The 27,488-nt window shown below is 41.0% G+C and overlaps 1 protein-coding gene across 2 annotated transcripts in view; it reads right to left on the minus strand.

Moving 5' to 3' along the window:
- The window catches only part of ptprub (protein tyrosine phosphatase receptor type Ub), a 198,377-nt gene that overhangs the window by 17,410 nt on the left and 153,479 nt on the right, over positions 1-27,488 (minus strand). Inside the window, exons 13-22 of one of the 2 annotated variants that reach the window (XM_034697921.1) lie at positions 27,284-27,320; positions 23,797-23,935; positions 22,803-22,826; positions 22,420-22,574; positions 21,094-21,281; positions 12,089-12,158; positions 11,913-11,989; positions 5,314-5,350; positions 4,047-4,144; positions 687-803 (exon numbers count right to left, since the gene is read on the minus strand). In XM_034697921.1, the coding sequence (XP_034553812.1) occupies positions 687-803; positions 4,047-4,144; positions 5,314-5,350; positions 11,913-11,989; positions 12,089-12,158; positions 21,094-21,281; positions 22,420-22,574; positions 22,803-22,826; positions 23,797-23,935; positions 27,284-27,320 (942 nt within the window). The remainder of the gene's footprint in view (positions 1-686; positions 804-4,046; positions 4,145-5,313; positions 5,351-11,912; positions 11,990-12,088; positions 12,159-21,093; positions 21,282-22,419; positions 22,575-22,802; positions 22,827-23,796; positions 23,936-27,283; positions 27,321-27,488) is intronic. The other variant, XM_034697922.1, reaches the window with a different exon arrangement.

Consider the following 27,488-nt stretch of genomic DNA (forward strand, 5'->3'; position numbering starts at 1 on the left):
GATTTCTCAGTTCAGTGTGAGAACAACTAGGACATTATTTATGTGGGGTGCTAGGTCTTCTAGGACAGTAGGGCCTCCGGGTGTCACATGCTAGCTAGCTGGGGAGTGACAGACACGCAGAAAGAAATGACTGAGGCTCTCTGAGCTCAGGGAGACCTGGGAGGATTCTCTACTCTGGGAGGCTGCTGCAGTCACACAGCAATTTCTTCCTCTGTACAGAGATGACAAAGTGAAGCAACGCAAAGCAAAGATTTGTTGAAGACAGGAATCCAAAAAAAGAATTTAAAAAAGGGCTATGAAAAACAAACTGTCACCAGCTTCTAAATTCGTGCCGATTTGAATAAGCAGCCGTGTGCCTGTGGAGAGCGAATGTGACAGTGTGATGATAACGCTGTGTTTGTGCCACTGTCAACTGCTGCGCCGCTCTGAGCCCCTCCAATGAGAGATCCCCCAGGAGATTGACAGGATGAAGGCCAACAGGGGCACAACACTGTTACAGCTATGTCGAAAAGACGGCAGGGGCATTCACACAGCTACTAGTGTTAATTCCTCTCAGTTTAACATATGGCCCTCACACACATCAGCAGTAAGTCCAAAACCAGCTGTTAATGTAATACTGCAAATTTCCAGAAATACTTACAAATGCAAACAATGGCAGCGAAAATGTAAACCTCAGACACACTCACCCTCTCCAAGGCAAAGGTGCGAACTGTGTATTCAGCCAGCGTCTCTGTCTTTAGCAGAGTGATTTTGATGTCACCGTACATCTCGCTGTCATCAGGCCAGTATTTACAGCATTTCACCTGTTTCAAAGCAGAGGAACCACAGATTCAAACCCTCTGCTGGAGTACCTGAAGAATGATCCAGCAAAACTGAAGTTCATGTAGCATAAATAAATCTGTTTGATAGAAGGTTGAATCTCCATTTTTCCCTGCAGCAAAAATGTTCAACTGTTTCAACCGCACCTTTGAACACAGATCATTCTCAAATAGCCTGACATTAAGGATAATGATGGAGTCTTAAGGCAGCATACGCAAAAAAAAAACCTCAGTTGTTCATAGAAAATATTATCCTGTGGAAATCCTGTTCCTTAAACCGATGCTAGGACTGTGTACTGTTGTAAAATCTACATCACCTTCCACTTTAGAAGGAATTTCTCTTCCCCTATTTGTGTTCCAAAATGAATCTTAAACTTTGTATTTCATGGAAAGAGACCTGCTAATGTACTTCCATGAAATGTGCTGCAAGAATGAGGTAAAACAGTTCAACAAGTGGCAGTAGATGTGTGTTATTTTTACTTACAGGTGCAAAAATGGAGAACCTGAAGCTTTTAGTTAGAGTTGACTTGATGTATCTAAAGCTTAAATCTTTCCTAAGGCCAATTTTGGATTTAAGGAAAGTCCTTTTTATCTTAAAATGTTGATATTTACTTAAGCATGAAGAACTCGATTGTATTATTAACAGAGATATTGTATTTAGCATCAAAAAAGTTAAAGTAAGAGCGGAATCATCTTAAGCCCTAATCATGTGATTAAAATAAAAGCATGAAGTTCTTTTGTTGGTTTTACTAGAACTAAGAATCTCGGTGGCATTTAATAAGTTGAAAACATACAGAGTCTGAGCTGCAAACGCTGTGGAAAAGAACAAAAACAACTTGTTCCTCTGCAGATACTTCATCTCGGAGGGCAAAGAAAAGAAAGGCACAATAATCACATAATGGTGGAAAGCGTAATGAACAGGAGGGCAGCAATCTTTTGCACCAACACCAGGCACAAAGGAGGCAATTTTTTTTTATTTAATGGAGGTGTTATTTGGATTCAGCTGCACAGACCAGTCCTCGTTTGTTGACTGTTCCCAGAATTGTTAGGATGGAGAACTAAATTGGATGTAGGAGAACTGCTGCTAGAAAAATGGTGTCATTTTAACCATCCACGCAGGTAATGTGTTTCTTTTGCCTAGACTGAAAAGGATGGAGGGCGAAGTGAAAAATACAAACACTATGGATGTTTATGTGAGTTGAAAAACAAGAGTATTGCAGTACAGCCATTAAACCTGTGTAGTCATGCAGCATACATATGAAGTTAGCAGCCACAGATATGTGGCAGAGAGAGGACATTTTTATGTATCTCAGGTACTTTATGGCACATTTCATGGACTCTATAATCATTATAGTCATGATATACATTTCTATAAAACACTCCAGTACAGTTTCATGATGTTTGGAAACACACAAATAAAAGATAACCAATGTAATGATCCAGTAAATTGCATGTGCTCAAGGGAGAGCACAGGGACTTTGTGTAGAACCTTTCCTCTGTTTTGTTATTTAATTGACACTAAGAGAATATAGATATATATATTAGGGCTGTCAAACATAATGGGTAAATAACCCTAAATTTAAATTCCTTTATACACAACTATTTCTTTTGACACAGGATTTACGCACAAACGCCAATCTATGATTGTTAACATACAGTTTATGTCTGTGATATGACCTGCAGCCTGCTATTAGTCATTCCACAGGTGATATAACTGCAGTACCAGATAGTGCCACAAGGTAGAGCCTATTTTCTGTATTTTTCAAATAGTGCCATGGAGACCTGGCATGGTTGACGTTAGGCTCTTTAGAATAGACTGCTAATTTGGAAATCGGCATCCTGTTGTCTGTAACTTTCTGATGCTAACCTGCTACCCTGTGGCTAACCTCTAAATGCTTCTAGCTGTTGTGGATGACTAGAAGACACAATCCTCTTTAAGCAGAAATGAATAAAGAAACCTCCACTTTAAAGCCCCACAAGACCAAAGTTATTATTAGTACTCATTGTAGATGTGAACTGAGGGTACTACTACTGTTGCTACTATGTCTGAAACAACCAAATTTCCCCCCAGGGAAGTATTATCTTATCTCAACTTATTTTGGGTCCACCGGCATTCGTCGCAAATATCAACTTCCAAGCTGACAGCTGATCCAGAGAGCCCTTCTCCTCCTTGTCAAAGTTATCCTAACATCTGTGATACAAACTATCCAGCATAGCCAATTATACTATGTGAGATTATTTGCTTTAACTGTGAAAGTTCAAGGTACCTCAGTGATATTATTACTTGGTCAATATACCCATCAGTTGCCTGTTCGGCTTGAGTTTGTCATGCTATGCTTCTAGTTTATTCTTTGAGCATGCAGTCCCCTTGTGGTTATTCTGGAGAATATTCTGGACAGTGTTTGTCATTTTTTTGGAATGCTGCAATGAAATTAATCTTACATTGCATGGAGCAAGTCTACTTGTCCATTCCAATTTTGCTCAGAGTATTAGAAGGGGGAAAATATCCCTTTCAGTGACATTTACAACAGATAAAAAGAAATTAATTAATAATAAGTGAGTAATAAGTGAGTACTTACAAGTTAACTATGGACAATCATGCAATTTATTGCAATTAAAAAATGTATAATATTGACAGCCCTAATATATTTACATGAACACACACACTCTAGGACAAAACAAGCTGTTTCCAGTCTTACTTATTAAGCTAACGAACTGGTAGCTTTATTTCTTTATTTCTCTATTAGGATCCCCATTAGCTTACACATTGTGGTTGCTAGTCTGCCTGGGGTCCACACAACAAAACAAAACAATAGAAAAACAATTATTTAAAATCACACATTATCCATAAAACAAAGATGCAATAGTAGCCAATTATAAAAATTAAGAATGAAAATGAAAAATAAACTAAGTATCTGTGCAAATAAACGATTAGTTGCATTAAACTACAAAATAGCTGTACTGTTATTAGTGAACAGGTATGAGAGGGAGCATTATTTGCATACATTTTGAACTATTCCTTTAACAGTGAGGCACTAGGCTTCAGCTTGTGATATTTGTATTCACTTAAATGCAGTGCATCTAAACCGCTGTCATGCTGTTCAGCAAAGTTCTGTGAGATCTGTACTTATCAAAAACATGACAGCCTTTCCTATAGCCTCCTAAATGTTCTTCTACTTGTGGATGGGGATGGGGACGTTGGTGGTGTTGCATATGCACATCACTTACCCTGCCAACCTCCACCAGCTTAGTGATCATAACGATGCTGAAACAATTTTCCTGCCACACCATCCTCCAGAAATCATACAGAGTCTCCTGCTTGGGTCCTGGTGGGAAGGAGGAAAGAGAGAAAGACAACAGCATCAAAGCCTTTGCTCTCAATCAGAGAGTCTCCGCTGTTGTGAAATCTCGTATTAATGCAACGTAAGTGTCCTTCCTCAGACGACAAGGTACTGATCTCTCAAGATTGTGCCGTTATTGAGGATTCCAGGCAGAAGGGAAAGGGGGCGACGGGTGACAAAACAAACAGCAGTGGCTGATGATGAAAGCCCGGAGGACCATCAGTCACTCATTGTCATCTGAAGAGGAGACGTTCAGGAGGCGAGGTACAACTTTAAAACAAGGTTCACGTAGGAAAGAAATGCTCAGACAGACAAAAACCCTGCTGACGTCTTTTTATTCTCTCCTACACATTTCATTTCTCTGTCTCTCTTACAGGGGCTGGTGCAAGATAAGCAGAAGAGCAGACCTTGAGTGACTTTGTGACGGGAGCTCCCTAGATACTGACAATCCTTGGGGTGGAAAAAAGACAGCAGTGGGGAATTTTTAACAATTGCAGACACACATATAGGTGGAAAGTGAAGTCTTACAACCTGGAGTTCAAGTAGACTTATTTAGGTTATTTACTTTTTGATTAACAAACAAGAGCAGTTTCAGGGCACAAATCTGTTGAGTGAACAAGTTTAGCTTAGCATTTTACTTAGATTTTCCTTTTCAAATCAAGAGAACTCTTAGAAGCTTTATAACCCGGCTTTCTTACTAATTGGATGGTAATTAAAATGTTCAGTTCAATGCTTATTCATCCTGCAAGAGGGCTGATAAGAATCGGTTGTCATGGAAGTGTAACCAACCGTGGAATCAGAGAGACTTGTATACATAAATCGTTTTTAAATCATAGCTACGTGTCAGGGTCATGCTCACCCTGTCAGAATTCAAATTCACATAACCACTTGCGCAGTCTTCACCGTCCCTCACATAACCATGTGCTTTACTGTTCCCCTTTCGCAATAACTAATTCAGTCGCATCACTCAGACAGCAGTCACAGGTTTGTAGTCACAACATCACCTTCGGACTGGCCCGAGAGATGCTTTTGGACAGGGGACTGAGCATGAGTGGGCTCATTGGCTTGATCATCATCCATCTATTACACCTCCGCAAAAAAAAGGTTCACCATCCTGCACACACACACCCACACAGCCTTGCCGAGATACTCACCCTGAGTGGCGATGAAGTGGTTGGATCGATGGTAGCCCTGAAAGAGAGAAGAGGGAGGACATGCTGAGTAAGCCATCTGCGCCTCAGGCACAGCTGTACAGTGAGGTGTCTCTCTGTCTCACCCTTCTTTTCCCTCCCTTTCATCTCTACATGCCGACCCACCCCCTGCAACTGTAACGCCAATTTCTAGCATCAATTCTAACCTCATGCTGACTCCAGACCACCTCTCCGCCCTCTGAGACTTAGCAAGAGTATAGAGCAGTCAAGGCAACATGTGGGAAATACATTATCTTTACAAACTGCTGATCAATCTCTGAGAATGTGATTGTGATTCCGTCTGTGACACTCGCTGAGTAATCAATGAGTGAATCCATGAGAAATTTAACAGAGTGCTGTCCCATCAAAACAGATCAGTTCTTATCAATGATAAAATAAGTCTCATACAGTGCCTTAAAGAAGTATTAACATGTTTCAGACTTTTCCACATTTCCCAAGTTCTCAGAGAGACTTATGGGGGTATTTGATTCACGAAGAAGAGAAGTCCAAAAGGCATACATCTGTTGAATGAATAAGTCAACCTTGGACCTGCTGGCTAAATCAGATTTTAGTTTGAAATTTTAAAGCACAGCACTCAATGCCATTCATTAATTTATTCAGGAAAAAAATCTATGAAATGGAATTAAAAAATATAAACTTTTTGCGTTGTTCCATTATACGCAATACCAATAAATCCATTTTAATGTTTCAGCTGTGACATTTTAACATATGGAAAAGTATGAATACTTTGGACAGGCACTAAAACTCCAAGATGATTAATTTATACATCTAAACCACACATTCTTCAGAAAATATCCTCACCTGTCATACCTCTCATATTAAGAATATCTTGTATATTTGAATTTACACTTAAATTAACTATGTTCAAGGCAAACTCTGATATGTATGGTGAAGCATTCTGAGATCCTTCATATCAAAGCACGTGACAGCCTTTGATACAGATGAGAGATGTTTTCACACGGTGAGTATGTGGTGAATATGGGTGAATGATGAGGTGTCACCTCCACAGCCTTGAAGGGAATAAAACAGGATAAGGACAACCTAAGGGACTTTGAAGCATGAACACTAAAGAGAGACGAGGAAACTGTTCTAAAGAAGTACTGGAAATAAGTGCTTCTTATTTAACCTGTCAGGTAAAGGAGACACCTGTCACAAAGACACATCACCTTGGATGTCTTTGGTTTGTGTTCATGTTAAAAGGAACAGCTGGATGAGAAGTTGATCCGATAACAACTTCTTTAGCAAAGTTTGCAAAGTTAGGGTCAGCTGTATCCTGATAATCTTAATGTTGATTCAAAAGGCAACTGGACTAGGTTTCAGTTCTTGAAGATGCGCCAAAAGCATCTGTTGGTTCTAAACTGACTGGTGGATCGAGCCAGAAATAGAATTGGGTTATAAGTGAGCTAATGATCACAGTGGTCAAATGGTTATTAACGTGGCTCTTGACTTGTTAACACAGCTATGTTAACATGGACCAATCATAATCAAGATAATATCCTGATCAGAACAAAACGCTTCCCAGAAACACCTTAATTGGAAAAGACTGATGAATATTCAGGCAAAAGACTTGATCTGATCGTTTCTTCCTGGTTGGGGTAATATTATTATTCCTGCGCATGTCTACCCCATGTGACGAGACGAGACAAGCTTCTTCTTCTTCTTCTTCTTCTTCTTCTTCTTCTCCTTCTCCTCCTCCTCCTCCTCCTCCCGCTGCTTCTTCTGCTTCTTCTTCTTCTTCTTCTTCTCCTTCTCCTCCTTCTCCTCCTCCTCCTCCTGCTGCTTCTTCTGCTTCTGCTTCTTCTTCTTCTTCTTCTTCTTCTTCTTCTCTCCTCCTCCTCTCCTCCTCCTCCTCCTCCTCCTCCTCCTCCTCCTCCTCCTCCTCCTCCTTCTTCTTCTTCTTCTTCTTCTTCTTCTTCTTTCTTCTTCTTCTTCTTCTTCTTCTTCTTCTTCTTCTTCTTCTTCTTCTTCTTCTTCTTCTTCTTCTTCTTCTTCTTCAGAGGCTTCTTAAGCTGAAGACATTGAAAGAACTCGAGATAGGTGAACAAAACAATGGTATAACAAAGAGGAGAAGGAAATCTCTGTTGTTAAGTGGGGGGCCAAGTAGAGGAGCAATGCTGCTCTTTTGAACCGTCTTTATAACACATTATGAACAATGACTCCCTGACAGCTGTGTTTGTTGACAACAGGAACAGGTGGGAGGTCTAGTCTGCTTGCCTTTTGGATCAATATTCCCATCACTATGATTTGGATGACTGAAAACTTTCACACAATAAATTCCACCACACACCCATCCTTAGCAAATCCCCTTGACAGCCCATCCATGTTTATAACAGATCTTGTCCTTTTTGCTAATATGCGGGGTGTGTTGACGCTGACAATGGGTTACAAAACTGCACACAAATAAATAGGGACATGTTTGAAATGGAGATGGATGACCAGCGCTGAGGCCTGCTATCCACAATTCCTCTGGCTTCGTCCAAACACCATCAGCACTATCAATGCCACCACTCCTCCACTTAAGATTGGTCACCATAGCAACTAAACTTTCTGAGTCTTGGCCACTTATGAGAACTAACAGAGACAGCAGGGTGCTCTACCCGCAGAGGACACATTTCACTGAGTATAATTTAAATCATTAGCCAAAAGGACATGTTCTACTCTCTTTTTTGGAAACCCTCTGACCTTTGAGCATTTGTGGATAGAGGATACTGGAAAGGGAAGAGGGGGAGAGAGCGACAACAGAGCGATGGCAGGCAGAAGAAGGAGCAGTGAAGTACTTACTTCCCTGTTTATCCGAATCTACAGGGTCCAAGGTCGAGGAAGAGGGGAGGGGGAGTAGAAAAAGAAGACATATAGGCTAGTTAATGAAAGAAGCTTTTGGTAAGTTAGGAGTTATGGTTACAGACAGGTGGAAGAAGTGTGTGTGTGTGTGGGTGTGTGTGTGTGAGCGTGTTTGTATCATACAGCAGGACCGGGGTTTATGTAATAGAGTACTTATTTTAGAGGTAAATTGTGAACTAAAGGGATTGTTTTTTAACTTATGCTTATTAACGTTCTTGTCAAAGAGAATTTATTAGTCGCATGCAATAAGTTATATTTGGCGGTATGGCTCTGTGCTTGGAGCTCCCTGCCCTTCCATGTGCTTACATGGAATGCCAAAGCCTGAGGGGGAGAGAGAGCATCTCCCCTCTCTTTCATGTGCATATATGAAAAACCAAGGCAGGTAGAGCAGAGGCAAAGACACCGACCGGTGCTTCTGTGGAGGTGGGTTGCAAAGTTGATTGCAGGGGAAGCAGCAAGATTAGGCAAGCTAAAGCAGTTTAAATAGAACGCCCATTTTACTATTTGCCAATGGATGCATTGACACAATCAGCTGAGCTGGTCTGGCGTCAAGAGCAGCTTGACATCGTGGCCTGCCTGAATCAATGCTTTATTCAACTTTTCAATTGTTAACACTAGGATTTTCTGTTCACAGAAAGTTGAAAAAGTGGAATCCTGCTGCTTTGTTTTCTATATTCATTATGTTGCTAATATGAAAAAGTGGACTCTCATATGTTTTATGAACATGCTATTAGTTTTTTTTTTCATTTCTTTAGAGTCCAGCAGTGTATAAAGGGAAAACTATAGGAGCAGGGTTTGATTAAGAACTGGTGGACTGTATCTGGTACAAGCTACTGTTACAAGTGTGACAGTTGAATCTACGTGGTCAACCTGGTCTCTTATTCTGAAACAGTCATTTTTTTATTATATTTTATTGTATTTTATATTTAAATTTTAGATATTTAAAAGCTGGAAGAGAGAAACAGCATCTCGTTTTCCCTGTATGTCTCGTATATACAATGAAAATTGACAATAAAAACCTTTAAATCCTTGAACCTTAAATTGAATTCAAAATCAATTCAGACTTACACTCTCAGCGTTTATCATGTGGGAGGGAGTAAAAAGTAACAGAAAAAAACTTTAAATTATTTTTATTATTTCTCTCCACCAAACTCTGTCTGCTCTTTAACAGCATCAAGTCAGGCACTCATTGGTGAGCAGTTTGTTTAGATATATATGTTGTTTGTGTTCTGCTTCAAGCAGTTAATGGAGCCTCAAGCTGCTTCCTCAAAAGACCTGCGAGTCACTCTTTTTTCAACTCAACACCCAAAGGATTTTTATATTCTGACTAAAGTTATTTTCTTTAACAAAAAGTAACAAAATAACAACTACAGTTTCAAAAAATATATTTGTTGACTTAAATCCGTTTTATATTTGATTACCTCTCTTTACAGTGTTGTTTTTTCATCATTCTTTTCTATCCATTTTGACCCTGACAAATAATAAAATACACAAAACTCAAACTAATAAAACTAAACCAAAAGGAAGCATTTTGAAAATATCAGAACAAAACTCAACAAACTAACATAAAAAAACTAATTTGAATTTAACTGAAATTGGAAACATCCCAAACAAAATTAAAAAAACGTTGACAGTTTCAAATTAACCTCGTTTCCAACACGTATTTTTCAACCCCATGCAGCGCTGACTCAAATGACATCCTTTGGGGCAATTTATTGGACAAAAAGCTGTGTACAACTTTTTTGTTATGGTTTTTGTTGTACAGTAATCCACTCTGAGACCTGTACACAGTTTTCTGTACTGAACTATTTCTTAATAATATTCAGGATCAGGACTGACTCAGGAACTCTAGAAATTAAACAACAATCCATTATTCATTGATCCCTGACTGTGTAGGTTGAGATTAATCAGATTTGACTGAAATTAACCTGGCAACAAAAACCCACCAACTGCTACAGATTAAATGTGAAATTCGTGACTTTATCTTTTAACAACTGAGTCAAGCCAACTATCAAACCACAAAACAAACGTTGTGAAACTTTGTTGGTGTACCTGATGACTAACAGCAAAAGCAAATTAAGAAAACTTTTCAGCGTCTCAAAGGAAGGTTACTACTTTCTAGTTACATTCAACATCTGAATAAGTTTCTTTGAGTTTGTGTTTGATGTGTAGCCATTCTTAACCTGTTAGCCAGACCATACTCTTTAAAAGTGAACAAAAGGTTAATTAGCTACAGCCACACACCTAACCACCAGACTGCTCTCCATTTGCAACACATTCAGGTAACTCTTAAATTCATGCAAAGTTGTGAACCTGTCGAGGTAACTTGCAGCATTAAGCAGAGAAAGTGACAGGGGAAACAGAGAGCCTGCACTCTCTCACCTCCTCTTTAAGAAGCCCAATAATGTCTCAAGGGAGGGGAAACTTTTTCATTTAACCCCTGGTGAAATAATCACAAGCTGTCTAAAATATGCTCTCCTGTAGCTGGGTAGTTACTATTCAGCTAGCTGGGTCGCCCTTCTCTGGAGCAAAACCAGTGACACTGACACCGTAGGATCCGCTGAGTGGTGTTTTCTCTCTAATGCTGATACCTTTGCACCCTAAACGCTAATGGAGATCCTCACAATAACAGTCCTGACAGCAGGCCAGGTTTTTACCGCCCTCTCATTCTAATGAACTCTCTAAAAGCATCTCACCACTGGCCATTATCCACAGAGAGATAAAAGAGAAAGGAAAATGCTCTAAAGTGTTAAACATTTTGATGACACTATTAAGACCAAAGACGGAATCGAACCTGAAATTTATACATTTGTAATTTTCTCTCACTAAATATCTGGCAGTTTCAAACAAAGTTATTAGCAAAACTTTGCAAAAGACAGGATCTGCCTGCCTCTTATCAGACTCAAACAGGAGCAGGGACCGAGGGCCATTTTACTCATCAGAAGTCCAACGAGAGGCGAGCAAAATAAACGAAGAAGATCACCAGACTTCCCTTGACAGGGCACCTAAAACACAGCTGACAACTGTGAGAGCAAATTCACACAAGGACCAAATAACTAGTTCCTCTCTGGGAGTAAAATCCTCTCTTTCTAAAATATCTGGGTCTATTTCTTTTGTTATTTACTCTATTGGCGCCATCTAAGCTGACAGTTCTGCTTTCTGAGTACACGCAGCCTCCTCTTGTTTTTCATGAATGGGAACACGTATGAATGAGACTGTGTGAGACACATCAGCAACGGAAACATGTATTTCATGTGATCAGTGAGAATGTTACTGCTGAGCTGCATTTGTTGCTGACATTTAAGGTGAACAGCAGACAGGATCATCTCCTCCCAGCCCATCCTGAGATTGAATAACATCAATCACGTCTATGTAATTTTTGGGGATTAGTGACATCTTACAGAAAGGGGTTATCTCCTCTGAAAGAATTAAATGCATTTATTGCACTCTGTTTTAATAAAAGTGATAGCTGAGTCAGTTTGGGTCAGGGATTCAGTGCAGCAATTTACAACCATGGCATCCGGCCAAACACCAACAGGAAGGGTGTTTGATTGGATGAAAGCTTTCAGGTGAAAGTGGGCCAGCAGACTGGTGAGCTTACAGAAATGAGAGAGATGGACTGTGGCTTTGCACGGGGTGAGAGATAGAGTCCCTGTTTGTATCCCTTGACAACAGAGGCAGAAAAAAAGGATTAGACTTACGTCAATGTAGTTAGCATTGATGTAGTCCGAGTTGGGGTCTCCCAGGAGAGGGTGGAGCTTGACTCTGTGGCGGTCGTCTGAGACACAAAAGCACAAAAGTGCAAGAGATGGTGAAATACAAAGTTTCCTGAACATGTTCTATATTAATAAGGTAGAAATAGGTTACAGTGACTCACATCCCAACAGGGTGTCATTCCTTCCTTTGGTTTTGTCCTTCTTTGTGCAGTCCCAGCCATCAAAGAAACTCTGCAGAGAGGGAGAGAGATGCTTGTTACACATTTCAGGACAGTGGTAATGTGGTAATGAAATAAGTTTCAGGGTTAGCATGTCAAGAGCTAAAGATGCATCTTAAAAGTACAGCTTGGGAGACCAAGACCAACTCTGCACATATTGGTAATCCTTATGCATGATAGTTAATTAACAAGTATTTCCAAGAGGTTCATAGAGTTCCCATTTGGTCCTAAAGTTCTTATCAGCCACTTCCAGAACATCACTGGTTATGTTCAAATTTATGACATAGACACTATAATTTTACTGGGTTTAAAGTTTAAATGAGACCCATCAAGGCAGCTCAACAACAAGTACATCTTTTTTATTAGCACAGCAGAGGCTGGTGGGTGTAATTGTTGTCATGTGACTCACATTTTGACCTAACATTGGTTATCAAATTGGAGCTTATCCAAATAAACTCACACAACATGTTTGTCAAGCTCTGTATCTTATAACACACTGTTAGTTGTACATTGGGTTGTGAAAGAAGTAATCATATAAAAGAACTTGGAAGCATGGTGTTTTTTTATATCCTTTTCAAAAAGCACAAACACAAGAGCAAAAGAGGATCGTATGAAACAGTCACTGCTGTAACCTAGGGTAGCTTCATACTTTAATATTGGCTCAGTAGCTCTGTAGCTCAGTTGTGTACCATCTTGTTGTGGTTGCTCTCTTTATTTATTAGTGTAAGATGTGAACACTGCAGTCTGCTCAGCTAACACTGTTAAAGGCAGCCAAACTCGTGGAGTAGTTGCCCTCTAAAAACATGCCCTCGCTTTACGAAAGAAGCAAAGCCCTGTTTGAAAGCTAAACAAGTATCTCAGATAAGAAGCAGTACAACAAGGGTGTGCCTAGTTCAAACCAAAATACCAAAATACCAAAATACCAGTGTTGTTACATTCTTGATTCATTTAATTTAATTTCATCATTCATAACTGAAATACTGTGACGACCTGGTTTCAATGGACAATACGGACTGTTTATTTCTTTGTCTTCACATAGATGTTCAACTGGTGAAGATGCTAGCTAAACACTTAGATTCACCCCACATAGCAAAATTGGTCTGGCCTGGTTCTGGATGCGGCATGGACAGATCTGGGCCATATAAACCAAGCCACAATTGGGCCAGATGTGCCATGCCATCATATATACAATGTCATAATTTCCAGACCTGGTTCACATCCGGTTGACATACCACTTGCCATGCCAGAAGTCAGCCAGTAGTGCCGGCTTGACGCCAGATCTGGCCCAGACCTATCTGCTATGTGGGACCCTCATTCTTTAGCATGATGTAGCCACCAAATTAAGCTTCCAATTTTTTTGGGGATCAAAAAGAGTCACTTGGAACATATAAAGTCAGCTGGGGAAAGAGATTAACGAGTGCTTACACTAACTTAACAAGGCACCTAAGCTTATAAATGGGGCTAGCAACATCTAAGGCTTCACATGAGAACCATGCTTTTTATCTAACAAGTCTAAAATCAAAGACGCATCCTTTAACACAAATTTCAAATTTAAATATGCCATGTTATCTAAGTAAACTATTTTCTCTTTGAGAACAGAAAAAAAACTGATGGTGGACTCTTTCATGTATATAATATGCATCAGAGTGGATGAAATGTACCAAACAGCGGGCTAACCATCAACAGATGGTTACTGCTGTGCAACTGATTTAATGTTTTCAGTATACTTATCACTGCATGAAGAAATATCTTGTAATTATAGCGAAGGCAGAGAAACTGTCTCGCACCTGTTTGGTGGTTGTCTGCTCAGCTGTATTATAACATCTCCTCATTCCCATCATATTCTTGTCTGCATGAATGCACTTGCTCACGCTTACTCTCATATGCATCATAAGCTACTTTAAGACGTCCACCGTTGGACCAAATTAAGCCCGCAAACAGCCCCTTCAGATACGTTAACACACACACACACACACACACAGACACATACACACCAATGCCAGTCTACCCCCTGTGGTTTCCAGCCACAAGGGGAATTTGGTGAAACTCTGCTCAAGTCTGCATGCTGAGCAGGGGATTACAACGCAGTTCTCCCCACAGAGAGCCAAGAACCAGCCAAATCCTGCATGGGATTACACCCTCCTCCACATTTTTCCCTCCTCTTTCTATGCACTCTCTCTCGGGGTCTGATTCTCTCTCTGAAATCCTTGTTCTCTTTATCTCAATCTAGCTCTTTTTATTACTTCTCCTCCTGACCACCTCTTTTTTCTTGATCTTCCTCTCTTACGTTTTTAACACTAGACTTCTGTGCTCTCTTCGTTTCTCTACTCCCACCACTCCTGTGCAAAGCCCTCTCGGGAGGAGAGGAGCAGAAAGAGGGGAAAAAACACCTTGAGATAGTGGCTGAGTGGCAGTGTATTGAAGAGGAGGGAAGGAAATCGACACAGACCTGTGGAAAATCAATTAGAAAAGCTTTTTGGTGGGGATCAGCAGGGAGGGTTGGTGAAGAGAATCATCCTAAATTAGTTAAATGAGATAAAAGGAAACAATATTGCAGTACTACACTGTTTTAATTTTAACATTGTACTCTCAACATCCCACTAGATATGGATTTGTTCCCTAATGGTTACACCCTGTCATTATTTCACTTCCATTTCTTAAATGCCAAAATAGTGACGAGATTCAAAATCCCATCACATTCAGTAAAAATCCAATCAGAGATTTCTAGTACATGATTATCAAACTTAATGTAAACTTCACACGAATATTTAGCATGAGGTAACTTTTTAAAATAAGCATAAAATGTCAAATTTCCTTGCTGTAACTAAACTTTGAATCAATGAGTCCTGTTAACCTCAGCCTCAAGGAGCAAAGTGTAACACTGAAAGTTTGAGTTCTCCAGTAAATATCTGCTGTTGTTTTCTTGTACCTTTCCACAGTGGGAATATGACTGCAGTGACAGCAGCTGCCACACACACAAGCCCCTTTACAGCTCACTGTAAATTCTTGATCAGTTTTACACAACATAGGTATTCTTCAGGGAAATAAAAACCTATACCTGCCAGGGGAGTGTAATATGATACTGCTCATCATTTTCCTTTATAATGGAGAGAGACACTCCATCACAACACATACTCCAGCACAGAAAGTAAAAAAATAAAAAATAACAAAGAGGTGTGTATTGATTTTTTCAGTTGAGTGTGTTTTGCCCGTGAGGGACAGTTTAATGAGTCTACAAGCAGAGTTCCAGAGGGGAAAGCATGAACCAGAGACAAAAGATGTTTTCTCTTTTTCATGAATGCTACAGCCCATGGTGACCGGGAAAAACTCCTCCCTAGGGTGTGAACACTAGTTTCAGCTCCAATTTTTTCACTGAGGCAGGTATACAGAGACCTGGGCTATTCACTGTGTGACCTGAAATGTACAACTAGAGGTAGCAGCAGCTGAAACAACAGGAGGTGCATAAGTACTGTTCTGCAAAACAAAACAACTATACACTTAGGGTTCAGTATAGAAGTACATTGGTGCACAAACTAAGCAAGCAGCAATTAAAGTCAAAGAGTTTACAACAAACAACAATAGTTTTTCGAGTCAATTTTGTGTTTGTCAGTTTGTGATAAAACTGGACGATGGCTTGGCCAATCTTGGAACCCACAGGCTACAATCTGACACAACAAAAGCCTCTGGGAACAACGGACAATTTTTTTAAGGTTTCCAGCCAGTGCTTATTTTAGACCAAACTTTCTTTTCTTTGCATCGTTTACCATTCCACCAGCATCTTGAGAAACAAGAATGCAGTTCGAGATAAGAATGAGAGTTGACATCTATGACCATATTGTAAATTTCACTTTTGCAGTTAACTGTGGATGGAAGTTAAAGCTAGGGTTGGTAGTCTCGGAAAACCGGCATGAATTTGAATGTAGCTTTTCCTCATGTCTCTGTCTAACCCCTCCCCTCCTCCCTCGGAGCTCCTCCAAAACGACACACCCCCCCCCGCACACATGCACGAGCGCCGCTGATTCTCGACCATATGATCGTGACTGATTCAAAACCGGTCCTCACCAAAACATTATCATAGTGAAAGTTAAAAACACAAACAAACATGGCTGCTGTTAGTACTCACAACTATCATGCTAGCATTATCCAGTTGTACCGGTGACACGATATCAGGACAAAAGTTATAACACATGTAATACTGTAACAGATCTACTGATTGTTAAACGTGTTCAGTGTTGATGTTCTTAATTCCTACAGTGTTGACGGTCAGTGAAGGTATCAGGAGAGGTGTAGAGAGTGCGAGAGGGAGAGAGGAGAGGAGAAGTTCTTCATTCATTCAAACATTGATTGTTGCTTTGCTGGTTGGCGTGATCACGGCCGACAGTGACCGGTTATTAAAGCTCAACGTTTTCACGAATCGGCTCGTCATCACTACAGCGTCCGGACGGACGCTACAATAAATATATATTTTCTGTAGGACTTACTGAACGTCATTAATTATTCTGCTTGTTAGTGAGAGCTTTTTAGACTCTGATCCGGACTACAGTCCTGAGCAAAGCACCTCATTAGGTCAGAGGGGACAGGAGACGGGGACTCGGAGGAGTGCACGCCGGGGAAATGTACGCGCAGGAGGAGGGCAGAACGGCTGGGCGGGATTTGATTGGTTTAAAATTTGGGGAGCCAAAAAACGGTGATTGGTTGGTGTTTTCTCAGGTTTACTCCGGCTGTAGATAGCAGTTTTTTTTCACTCTTTTTTAGGAACACATCATGTATTGATTGCCATCAGGACATAAAGATCATTTTAACCAGTATGACAAAAAGTGTATCTAAATCTGATTACCAACCCCAGCTTTAATGAAATGTGTAATTTTACTCATTATTTTTGCTCTCCACACAGACTGCAATCTCTGCATACAGTCCCAGCCTTCTAAAGTACAGGTGGGAAATATTACTTAAACTACAACAAAAACCGAGCCCTCCTGACACCCAAAAACTGTCCTCCTCCCTCCAGACTCTGAAACATACGCACTGGAATTGTAAATCTGCTATGTCTCAATTGGTAGCTATTTTTTTCCACAGAGGGATTTAGATTGATTTATAAGACTGCAGGCTTAAAGGGATTACAACAGTTGGGATCTTAGCAGGATCATCATGGAGCATCACCTATGCCTTGTGAAGATCTAACTCATCATCTCCTCACATCTTAGCAACAACACAGAGCCTTCCCCAAGGTTAAGAAAATGCCATGTGTCAACGTCTGATGGTTACCTATGGGAATTATAGCTTTTCTGTCGCAGCCTATGTTGCACAGGATGGTAAATACTAACATTGTGATGGGAGGGGGGTTATTTGGAGGTAACAGGGCATGGAAGCCAAGAGGTCTCTTTTTTTTACGAGTCTTCCATTGCACCCTTTCATTTTTCTTCTCTTTCCACTCAACCCCCTTCAACTCACCTCTATCTCCTCTTCCCTGCCCTACAATCTGTAAGCTGTGGACAGGAGACTCACAAAGATAGAAAACCTCCAGAGACATTTAACCTCATCAGGCCTGCCATCATGACAGAGGTCTTCTTTGGGCCTAAATGAGGATGACTTATTCATACGCAAAGCAACAGTGTGATCCAGATGCCTTTTTAACCCCACTAATTAATTTCAGTGGGTGGTGAGGAGGTGCACGAATGATGTCAGAGGAGGATTGATGGCCTCCCACACCACACTGGCAAGAACCACTTTGACTAACACGGCCTCTCTAAGATAGCAGTTATCCACAAGGTGAGGTAATCAGACAAGATCCTCCTTACTACAACTCACAGCCAATAAAGGCAACTGAACAACTCCATTTTAAGACACTTCATCAATCTTATTTGAGACAATGCAGTTGCTACTAAAGCAGCTACTAAAAGATCTAATGTCCTGTGGCTGAAATCCACCAAGAGGAGTAGCCATTATCTGTGACATGTCAGTAATCTAGAAAGGTTTTAAGATCTGGGGCATTAGTCTGCTCTTTCATAGGCACCTTAATCTGGTAAACCTTCCTCTTCAGGGTATACAAGCTCAAACATTCCCAGAATCGTCAAGCACTACCTGGAAAACAGGTTTTGTCTTAGGATTTAAAAGTTCCTCAAAGAAGACTTTCGGCCTCCTAACAATGTTGCCAATTAAGGTCGACCACTCCTGCTGGGCAAAGCCTTGGTGCTGACCTGTCTTCCTCCCTCGGGCATCAAGTAGTGTTGTTACATCAATAACAACACTTTCACTTATTAAAAACTACACCAGCTGCCCTTTAAACTATAAGCTTTCTCTGCTATGTCAGCAGTACCAAGGTTAACCAGAAATGGGAATATGTCAGTGCACCCAGTATACTGCACCTTATAGTGAATAGGGAGTTAACACACAGAGCACAGCTTTGTCTCTGCTACACCCTTCCACTTGGCGCAAAGATACAAGAGGTCAGAATCAACATTTCTTCCTACATAGCTGTTGGACTCAGTACAGCAAGGATCGAAAAAAAATCTTGTAGGATCTTGGTGTTCTGTCATGGGCCCTCAACACTGACGACTGGATTTAGGATGGATGAGTGATGGATGAGAGATGGATGATGGATGGATGCAATAATGGATGGATGGATGGATGCATGAAGGGACGATTGATGAATGGATGGATGTATAGATTGATGCATTAAGGAATCGGTGGGTGGATGGATGGATGCATTATATGATGGATGGATGAAGGGATGATGGATGGACGGATGGATGGATGGATGGATGGATGGATGGATGGATGGATGGATGGATGGATGGATGGATGGATGGATGGATCAATGGATGGATGGATGGATCAATGGATGGATGGATGGATCAATGGATGGATCGTTGAAGGAATGATGGATGGATAGATGGATGAAGGGATGAATAAATGGATTGGTGGTGGATGAGCAAGTGGATGACTGGATGGATGAATTTGGGATTGACAATGGATGGATGGATGGATGGATGGATTTAGGATGGATGAATGCTGGATGGATGGATGGATGGATGGATGGATGGATGGATGGATGGATGGATGGATGGATGGATGGATGGATGGATGGATGGATGGATGGATGGATGGATGGATTTAGGATGGATGAGAGATGGATAAGAGATGGATGGATGGATGGATGCTGGAAGGATTGTTAAAGCGATAAATGGATGGATGGATGGATGGATGGATGGATGGATGAATGCTGGAAGGATTGTTAAAGCGATAAATGGATGGATGGATGGATGGATTGATAGATGGATGGATGGATGAAAGATGGATGGAAGGATGCATGAAGGGACGATTGATGAATGGATGGATGTATAGATTGATGCATTAAGGAATCAGTGGGTGGATGGATGGATGCATTATTGGATGGATGGATGCATGAAGGGACAATTGATGAATGGAATGATGTATAGATGATGCATTAAGGGATGATGGATGGATGAAGGGATGATGGATGAATGAAGGGATGGACGGATGGATGGATGGATGGATGGATGGATGGATGGATGGATGGATGGATGGATGGATGGGTGGTTGGATGGATGGATAGATCGTTGAAGGAATGATGGATAGATACATAGATGAAGGGATGAATAAATGGATTGGTGGGTCCATGAGCAAGTGGATGAACGGATGGATGAATTTTGGATGACAATAGATGGATGGATGGATGGATGGATGGATTTAGGATGGATGAATGCTGGAAGGATTGTTAAAGCGATAAATGGATGGATGGATGGATGGATGGATGGATGGATGGATGGATGGATGAATGGATGGATAATGGAAGGATTGTTAAAATGATAAATGGATGGATGGATGAATGGATGGATGGATGGATGGATGGATGGATGGATGGATGGATGGATTGATAGATGGATAGATGGATGAAAGATGGATGGAAGGATTTAGGATGGATGAGAGATGGATGATGAATGAATGGATAGATGGATGGATGGATGAATGCTGGATGGATTGATAAATAGATGAATGGATTAATGGACTGATGGATTGAGGGATAGATGGATATATAGATGCTTTGGTGGATAAACAGATTCACGGATTGATGGATGAATACATGAATGGACGGATGGATAAATAAACAAATGGTTGATAAACGGTTGGTTCGATGGGTGCACAGAAGAACTGCAGCCTTTGTATCATAAACTGCAGAGAACTTATTTCGTTTACTGTAAAAGAAACAATAAGGGCACCTTTTAGTCATTTTCATACCAAGCAGTGTCATAGAAAACAGTGACCCTGTACAGGCAGGCAGTGCTGCTTTATATCTTAACATCTATGGCTTTATTTTAATGGCACTTCTTAGGTGTTCTGCTCCTCTAAGAAAGCTTCTGCTACGACAGCTCCCTCATGAGACTCGTGTTTCCACAAATACTACACAGAACACTATAGAAAACATACTTCACAGGGAGAGGGGGAAAACATGTAGGAAATATTCCTCTCCCCCTGAGCACTGAGATGCTATAACGTCGGCAACAAGCTAAGTTCAGAAACAAGTTAAAGCTTTGATAGGCAACATAAAGATGAAGATAACTGCACCAGTTTCTCAATTTCATCATGAGAATAAATAAAGGTGAGTGAGCCTTCAACTGTGACATTGGAGTGGTTATATAACCGCAGTTTGAGTGTTTTTGCCTCTAGTTTTCTCACTCACCACTCTTTAACAATAAAAAGAGCAATAATAAACATGCCATTGATTTTACAGAACAGGTTGGTTGTTGAAGAATACAATCACTGCATTTTTAGTAACACTGTTATTCAGAATGCTGCTCTGAAATCTTGCTTGTAATGCTCAACAGTACTTGACACTGATGCATGCTCATTGCATACTGTCAGAGTAAGGTGTAATAGCTGTCATTGTTGTCAGAGAGTAAGTGAGAAGTGTTTTAGTGCCCTCTCACCTCATACTCCTGTTTAAAGCCATAGCCCTCAGCGGTCTTCATCTGATTGATGTGCTGGAGAAGGTCAGCCACGCGGACAGCGGGGTGAAGCTGCCCTGTGTGGTAGGGTGAGCCTTTACGTCCACACTGGTGCCGAGGGGAGCCTCCTAGCAGGCTGCTGGCCTCATTCACAGAACTACGAGCGTCACCTGCACAGAACAAGGACAAATTAGTAATGTCAGCGATAGTCTGAAAAAACTCACTTAAGACTAATAAAAAAATCAAACTTTTTCTTAAACTTAAAGCTAGGGATGGTAGTCTTGGAAAACTAGCATGAATTTGAATGTAGCATTTCCTCAGGACTTACTAAATGTCATTAATTCTTTTGCTTGTCAGAGCCCCCGTGGTGAGAGCTTTTTAGACTCTGATCCGGACTACAGTCCTAAGCAAAGCACCTAATCGGGTCAGAAGGGACAGGCCTGAGGTCGAGCGAGAGGGGCAGTAAATAGGCAGGAGAAGCAGAGGCAGGGGACGGGGAGTGCACGCCAGGGAAATGTACACGCAGGAGGCGGGCAGAACAGCAGGACGGGATGTGATTGGTTTAAAATTTTGGGCCCCAAAAACGGAGATTGGTTGGTGTTTTCCCAGGTTTACTCCAGCTGTAGATAGCAGCTTTTTTCACTCTTTTTTAAGAACACATTATGTATTGATTGCCATCAGGACATAAAGATCATTTTAACCAGTATGACAAAAAGTGTATCTAAATCTGACTACCAACCCCAGCTTTAAGTATGGTGCATACTCCCTGGTGCTAACATATATTAACCTCCAGTACTGCTGATACTGCCATATTCTGCACAGTAAATGTTAGAGTAGTGTCACTTTGATAAGGTTTGTCTGGGTAAAATATCTTCATAACAGATCTAACACAGATGTGACAGCAGCCCTGTCTCGGTTGACGAGTGAAGCAGACCAAGATGAGTACTAACTTTAGAGCAAACACATCTGTCTTTCCCTCTCAGTGAGACTGACAATACAAGAGTGCAGATCAAGATGAAATGTAGTGACAAATCATTCCTTTTGATTCACTCAAATATATTACTTCACTTGTGCAACTCCTCCCTTTTTTCCATCTTGTGTCCTCCAGTGAATAGCTGAAGTAAGTCATAGCCCAGACTATTTTTCACATAGCATGATAACTATCTCTCAGTATGATTCAGATATTTATGGGTGTATGAGTGACGGTCAACAAGATTACAAAGTCAGCCATGATGTACGTCAAGTCTGAAATTGCTTTGTGTAGTTGTGGTAGGTACGTGTTCACTGTGCTGTATGTGTGATTCTTACCCCGTGTGCCACAGGTGTGTGCATCCATGAAGGAAAGAGCCATTCTTTCATCCTCCTGTAGAGTGCTCTGGTCTGTGAAACTGCGCTCCATGGAGCCCAAATGGCTCTTCTCCTGCCGGTAGGTAATAGGCGTCTTATTCATGTTCACTTGTTTCCTATTGGTGGATAAAGAAGACGATGGAAGAGGTGGGTTTACAGTGAAGGATGGGTTGTAATAGACAGACACAGATAGAAGAAAAAAAAGGAGGTTAATACTGAGAGCAGTGTAGAAATAGCCACAAGCAAAGACCTGCTGTATGATGTTTTCAGTCTTAACCTTATGATTGACAGCCAAAGCACAAGCATGATGGATCACAGAACAATGGAGAAGTAGAGTCACTTACGGGTAGTAAGAGTAGTAGTCCCTTCTGGCAAGAGTGCAGGAGAAGGATAAAACAAAGCAATCAAGAGAGAGTAGAGATGTAAGATGAAGGCAATGTCAGCTGTGCACAGAATGCACTGATTACAGTGAAAATGAGAAGCTTCTCCCAACAAGCTCGGCCATGCAGGCAGCCATATGATACATGCAACATAACAAGCAGGACCAAACCAAAGAGTGTCAGAGAAACCGTTTTTTATGTCTATCAAATATTTCTCATTGTAACGCTTCAAGGACTGGACCATGAGGTTTCCTGCCACAGCAAATTTAGCAATCAATTCTCGCAGAGCGATCTTCATGGTGGCTTAGCAGTGGAACTAAGACTAATCTGCAGTGAAGGTGGAGACTCTTTAAATCAAGATTATTCAATATTAGCCTGGACGCTGAGTCAGCCATTAAATAATGATTGCAGGAGCCCTGAGTAGCTTTCCATTTAGCAAGGCAGGTTCTTTAGATTCAAATAAATCTTATTTAAAGAAAGCAGGTTAAGCCCTTTTAGATACTCATACTCAGACTACTAAACAGGTGCAAAGGGAGAGGTGTAGCTGGGCTTGTGTCGACCTGTGGGATCATTGGCTAATAATCTCTAAAAGCACACCTTCTCACTCTCAATTAGCATCTCATTTAAGGGTCAGGCCTCTGCTTGGTGTGCGTAATTAAGTGGTTAATTGAATTCCATCCGCCTCTAATTAAATACTTCACACTCAGATAGGCTCCATAGTTAAGAGTTGTTTGGTCCCTCTGGTGCGTCATGAGGGAAAGGAAACAACTCAGCTCTGGCTGTTGGTCCAGCTTCTCCCCTAAACAAGCATGACCTTTAGCGAAAGTTCAGCTAGCATAAAAAGTGATTACTGAACTGTTTGGAACAAAACATAAGGAGAAAAACAATGTGGAAGAGACGGTGTGTTTGTGCATAATGAGGCATTTTTTGTGCTCATCGGTTATCAGCAGAAGTTTACCCTTTCTTAATGATGATGATGACGGCACCCAGCAGAAGGATGAGGACGATCAGACCTCCGGCACACACCCCCAGAATCAGACCCATCTCCTCGGAGTGTTGGGACACCTCCAGAGCCTTGCGGTGATCTTTGCAGGCCGCTAGAAGCACAAATACACATTAAACAGACAATGTAAACACAGAATGTAAAGGAATGAGGTGTCGGGGAAATGTTTACATGGAGGCGTGTGAAAATAAATTGAAAAGTCACAGCCTTGAGAAACTTATCATTTAAGCCTATAAAACTTTCTTCCTTACAAATGTAGTTTTCACACAACCATGCAGACATTCACACTGCTTATCAATGTTTGTGAGGAGAGTCCCTGAGTTATATGGGCCTTTTCACTGAAATGCTTTACAGTGGTGTTTTTTGAATAGCCAAAGAAGACAAACAAATAAAGAAGTGATTCCTCGAGCAATGCAAACTCTGTGTCTGTGTTGTCCAACACAACAAACTGCAGCGCTCAGAGATATGCTCTGAGTAACTAAATGATCGGCTGGCATGCAGAATGAAACTTTAGCTGTCTGAAAGGCTTTCAAAGAGCTATTTGTACTCCAAAAGATATATAATGATGTTTACAGAAAGGAATCGAGAACACAAACAAATGAATGGCTATAAATTGATGTATAAGAAGAAACTACTTTCACAAAGTTTGCAATAAGCCAGCTTAAAGACGGAAACTAATTTGCTAAACCGATTAGTCATGTTCAATAAAAGGCTTGCAGCAGATGTTTCTCAAATCTGCTGTTAAACTTGAAGTTTTGAATGACATTGCAGCAATAATCTGACACCTTATGATGTTCTAATAACACTTTTTTTGTGCTCCAAAATAAGCACTGAAAGTTAAAGGGCCATTCTTTCTCGTAATGAATAAAATATTGCATTTTCCTGAGTCACATGTCGTCCAAACAGCCCTGCAGTATAATCTCAAGGTGCCCTGGTGTCTGTGAGCTGCTGGAGAGGTCGTTATCATAATAGCAGGGTATTCATTTCTCTGGCATAAAGCTTCATACTTATGTAAATGGTGCTGAGCAGCGAGTGTTTCTTTGTCTTGTTGCAGGGCCCCACTGATCTAGTTTTTCTTGTGTGTGTGTGTGTCTTTGTGTATGTGTGTGTGTCAGCCTGTCCTCCAGGCCATGACAGCCCTGAAAGTAGCCCTTCTGAGCTTGTTGGAACAGCACAACCTGTCTGCAGAGCGGCAGAAAGTCAGAGCAGGCCTGAGGATAGAGCTATAGCTCACAGGCTGCTGGGGAACAATCAGATCTGGGGCAGAGTGAATGAAAACCATGTTTGAGCCTACATATCTGCAGCCATGAGCGCTTTATGGTGCTCAAAAGGCTAAAATTCAAAATAAAGATTAAAATAAGACAAAAAAATTTCATCACTGGGCAGGATTTTCTAATCATTGATGTTTTGGCAATTCTGAATGGAGGAAATGAGTCATTGGCTTGATTTTGCAAACTTACTCGGTCTTAGAAAACTCCTCTGAAAATTGCTTTTCAAGTTTCTTCCTCTACACAACATTTTGTTCCAAAAAGTGTGACATTTCTGTGTGGGCTGTTTGGAGTAGAGACACAACATCTGATACACTTAAACTTTATTTTGCAGAAGTGGTAGGAGGGGGTTTAGTCAGGCTGAATCAAACATTATTCTGTGTTTGTTGTTCACACACACACAAGCATTGAAGATGTGTTTGTGTCTGTGAGCGCCTTTAATGGAAAACATGTGAGATTTCATCCTGTCTCAAGGTGCTTCATTCAAAAAACCATCCACAGACTGCCTCTGTTTACCCCAAGCTTTGACTTCATTGAAATCACATGAACACATGAATTACTGGGGTATTTCATACTGGCTGAAAATGTAGATGAAGAGGAGGTGAGAAATCAATTTTACTTCTCTGACATTTTAGACAGGTAAGGCGGTTTTGCCACATTTAGCCAGGAATTTTCTATTAAACCAAACACGAGCATGAAAATAGATTTCCACATGAATCCATGCACCTGCCAGCTGCCCAATGCTGGAAATTGGCACTTAAAGGAGAAATGGAAGTCTATTGTAGTACTGAGCCTGCCAGAGGATCCTTAATTAAACTGTCACCTGGAAGTTGAAATGTAATCTCCAGCTTTGTTATCCAAGCCAGAATCATTTGCCTCCACTTTGCTTGTGATGGGCTGCTTGATAATAACGGCTTAGGACCCGATGATGCAGGGACTATGTTGATGGTAGAGGGATCACAAGGATTGCAAACGAGGAGGAAAAAAATACTCTGACCTGTCGCACCTTGAAATTGGAAATCACCCTGAGAATATCTTTCCTATCAATCTGCCTCTCACTGTTTTTTTTTTCCAGTTACATCATCTCGAGTGGATGATGTAATGCTTGGACTTTTATAAATCATTACTTTCCATTATATTTCTTTCTCTCCTTTTTTATTTTTTTTATCTCCTCTTACCTCCAGGTCTTATTCTACTGTTCATATCTCGCCTTTCTACTTATCAGAATTAATCTATTTTGACTTTTAGAGCTCCATTGTGCATTTTCTCTTTCCTTTTTTTTTTTGCTCAGTCCCAAAGAAAAGAGGCGAGCACAGTGGAAAGCCCATTGCTGTGAGAAAGCATAATTAATCAATGCCCAGGCAGGTGTCTGTGTGTCTGTGCTGGGCAGATGGAGTGAGACACTCAGCTAAAAAGTCTGGCCTTGCCTTTTGGCGGTGTGCTTGAGGAGTGCCTCATCTTTTTGGGTTTTTTAACTCACCAAAAGAGGCCTTCACTTACAAAAAAACACCCCTGCCAAGACCATTTTACTTGCAAGGCTCTGCTTACTGTTGCAGTGCTATGAGAACTATGAATACATGACTTTTATTCGCTACAATCTGACAGTGAACTATAGCAGAGGGGCTCTCCTGCCATAAGGACTCAGAGTCAATTTCCATGCCCTTTTCATGTGCCTTTGAATCCAGGAGCCGCAGAGGTAGGAGGGAGGAGGAGCGTGGGGCTTTCTCATTGTGATAGGCCAAGGTAGCTCCATCTGGAAGTTTTGATCTGGAGGACCCTTCTGGACCGCGCTGAGGTCAAAGCCCTCAGATGTAGCCATCTATTGGGCTGCTGATGAGAACAAAGAGACTGCCTTTGATATACTGTGTCCCAGCGTCTGCCCCCAAACAAACAGGATGAAAGGCTGACCTCTAATCCCTCCCTGCTTGTTGCCCTTTTCTCAGAGGCCCGTCGCTAAACAACCAGCAACAACCGTCAGTGGAGATTTGTCCAGATCTCCACCTTTGTACTTTACAGTGGTGAAAAGACGATGCATTATCGACCAAAAATTAACTGTGCTGTTACATTGACATCCTTAACTTGATTTGTTTCTGAGCAGGCAGACTCAGAAATAATGCAGGAAAATCATCAAGGTCACATCTTCTGAGGGAAGAGAAAAACTTGTGTTTACATACCTTTGCGAGCGATGCGGATGCAGTTTATTCTGGATTCCTGAAAGAGAAATAAAACAGACACCAGAGGGAGGGTGTCAGTTTGCATTCTGCATGAAAGGGATGTAAAAAAATTAAGAGGTATAAGACACACACACATTCTGTATAAATATGACCACAGCAGATGTTAAAAAGAACACTCTGAATGAACATTAAAACATGTTTACTC

This window comes from Notolabrus celidotus, chromosome 12 (genome assembly GCF_009762535.1).
Source record: "Notolabrus celidotus isolate fNotCel1 chromosome 12, fNotCel1.pri, whole genome shotgun sequence".
Classification (NCBI taxonomy): domain Eukaryota; kingdom Metazoa; phylum Chordata; class Actinopteri; order Labriformes; family Labridae; genus Notolabrus; species Notolabrus celidotus.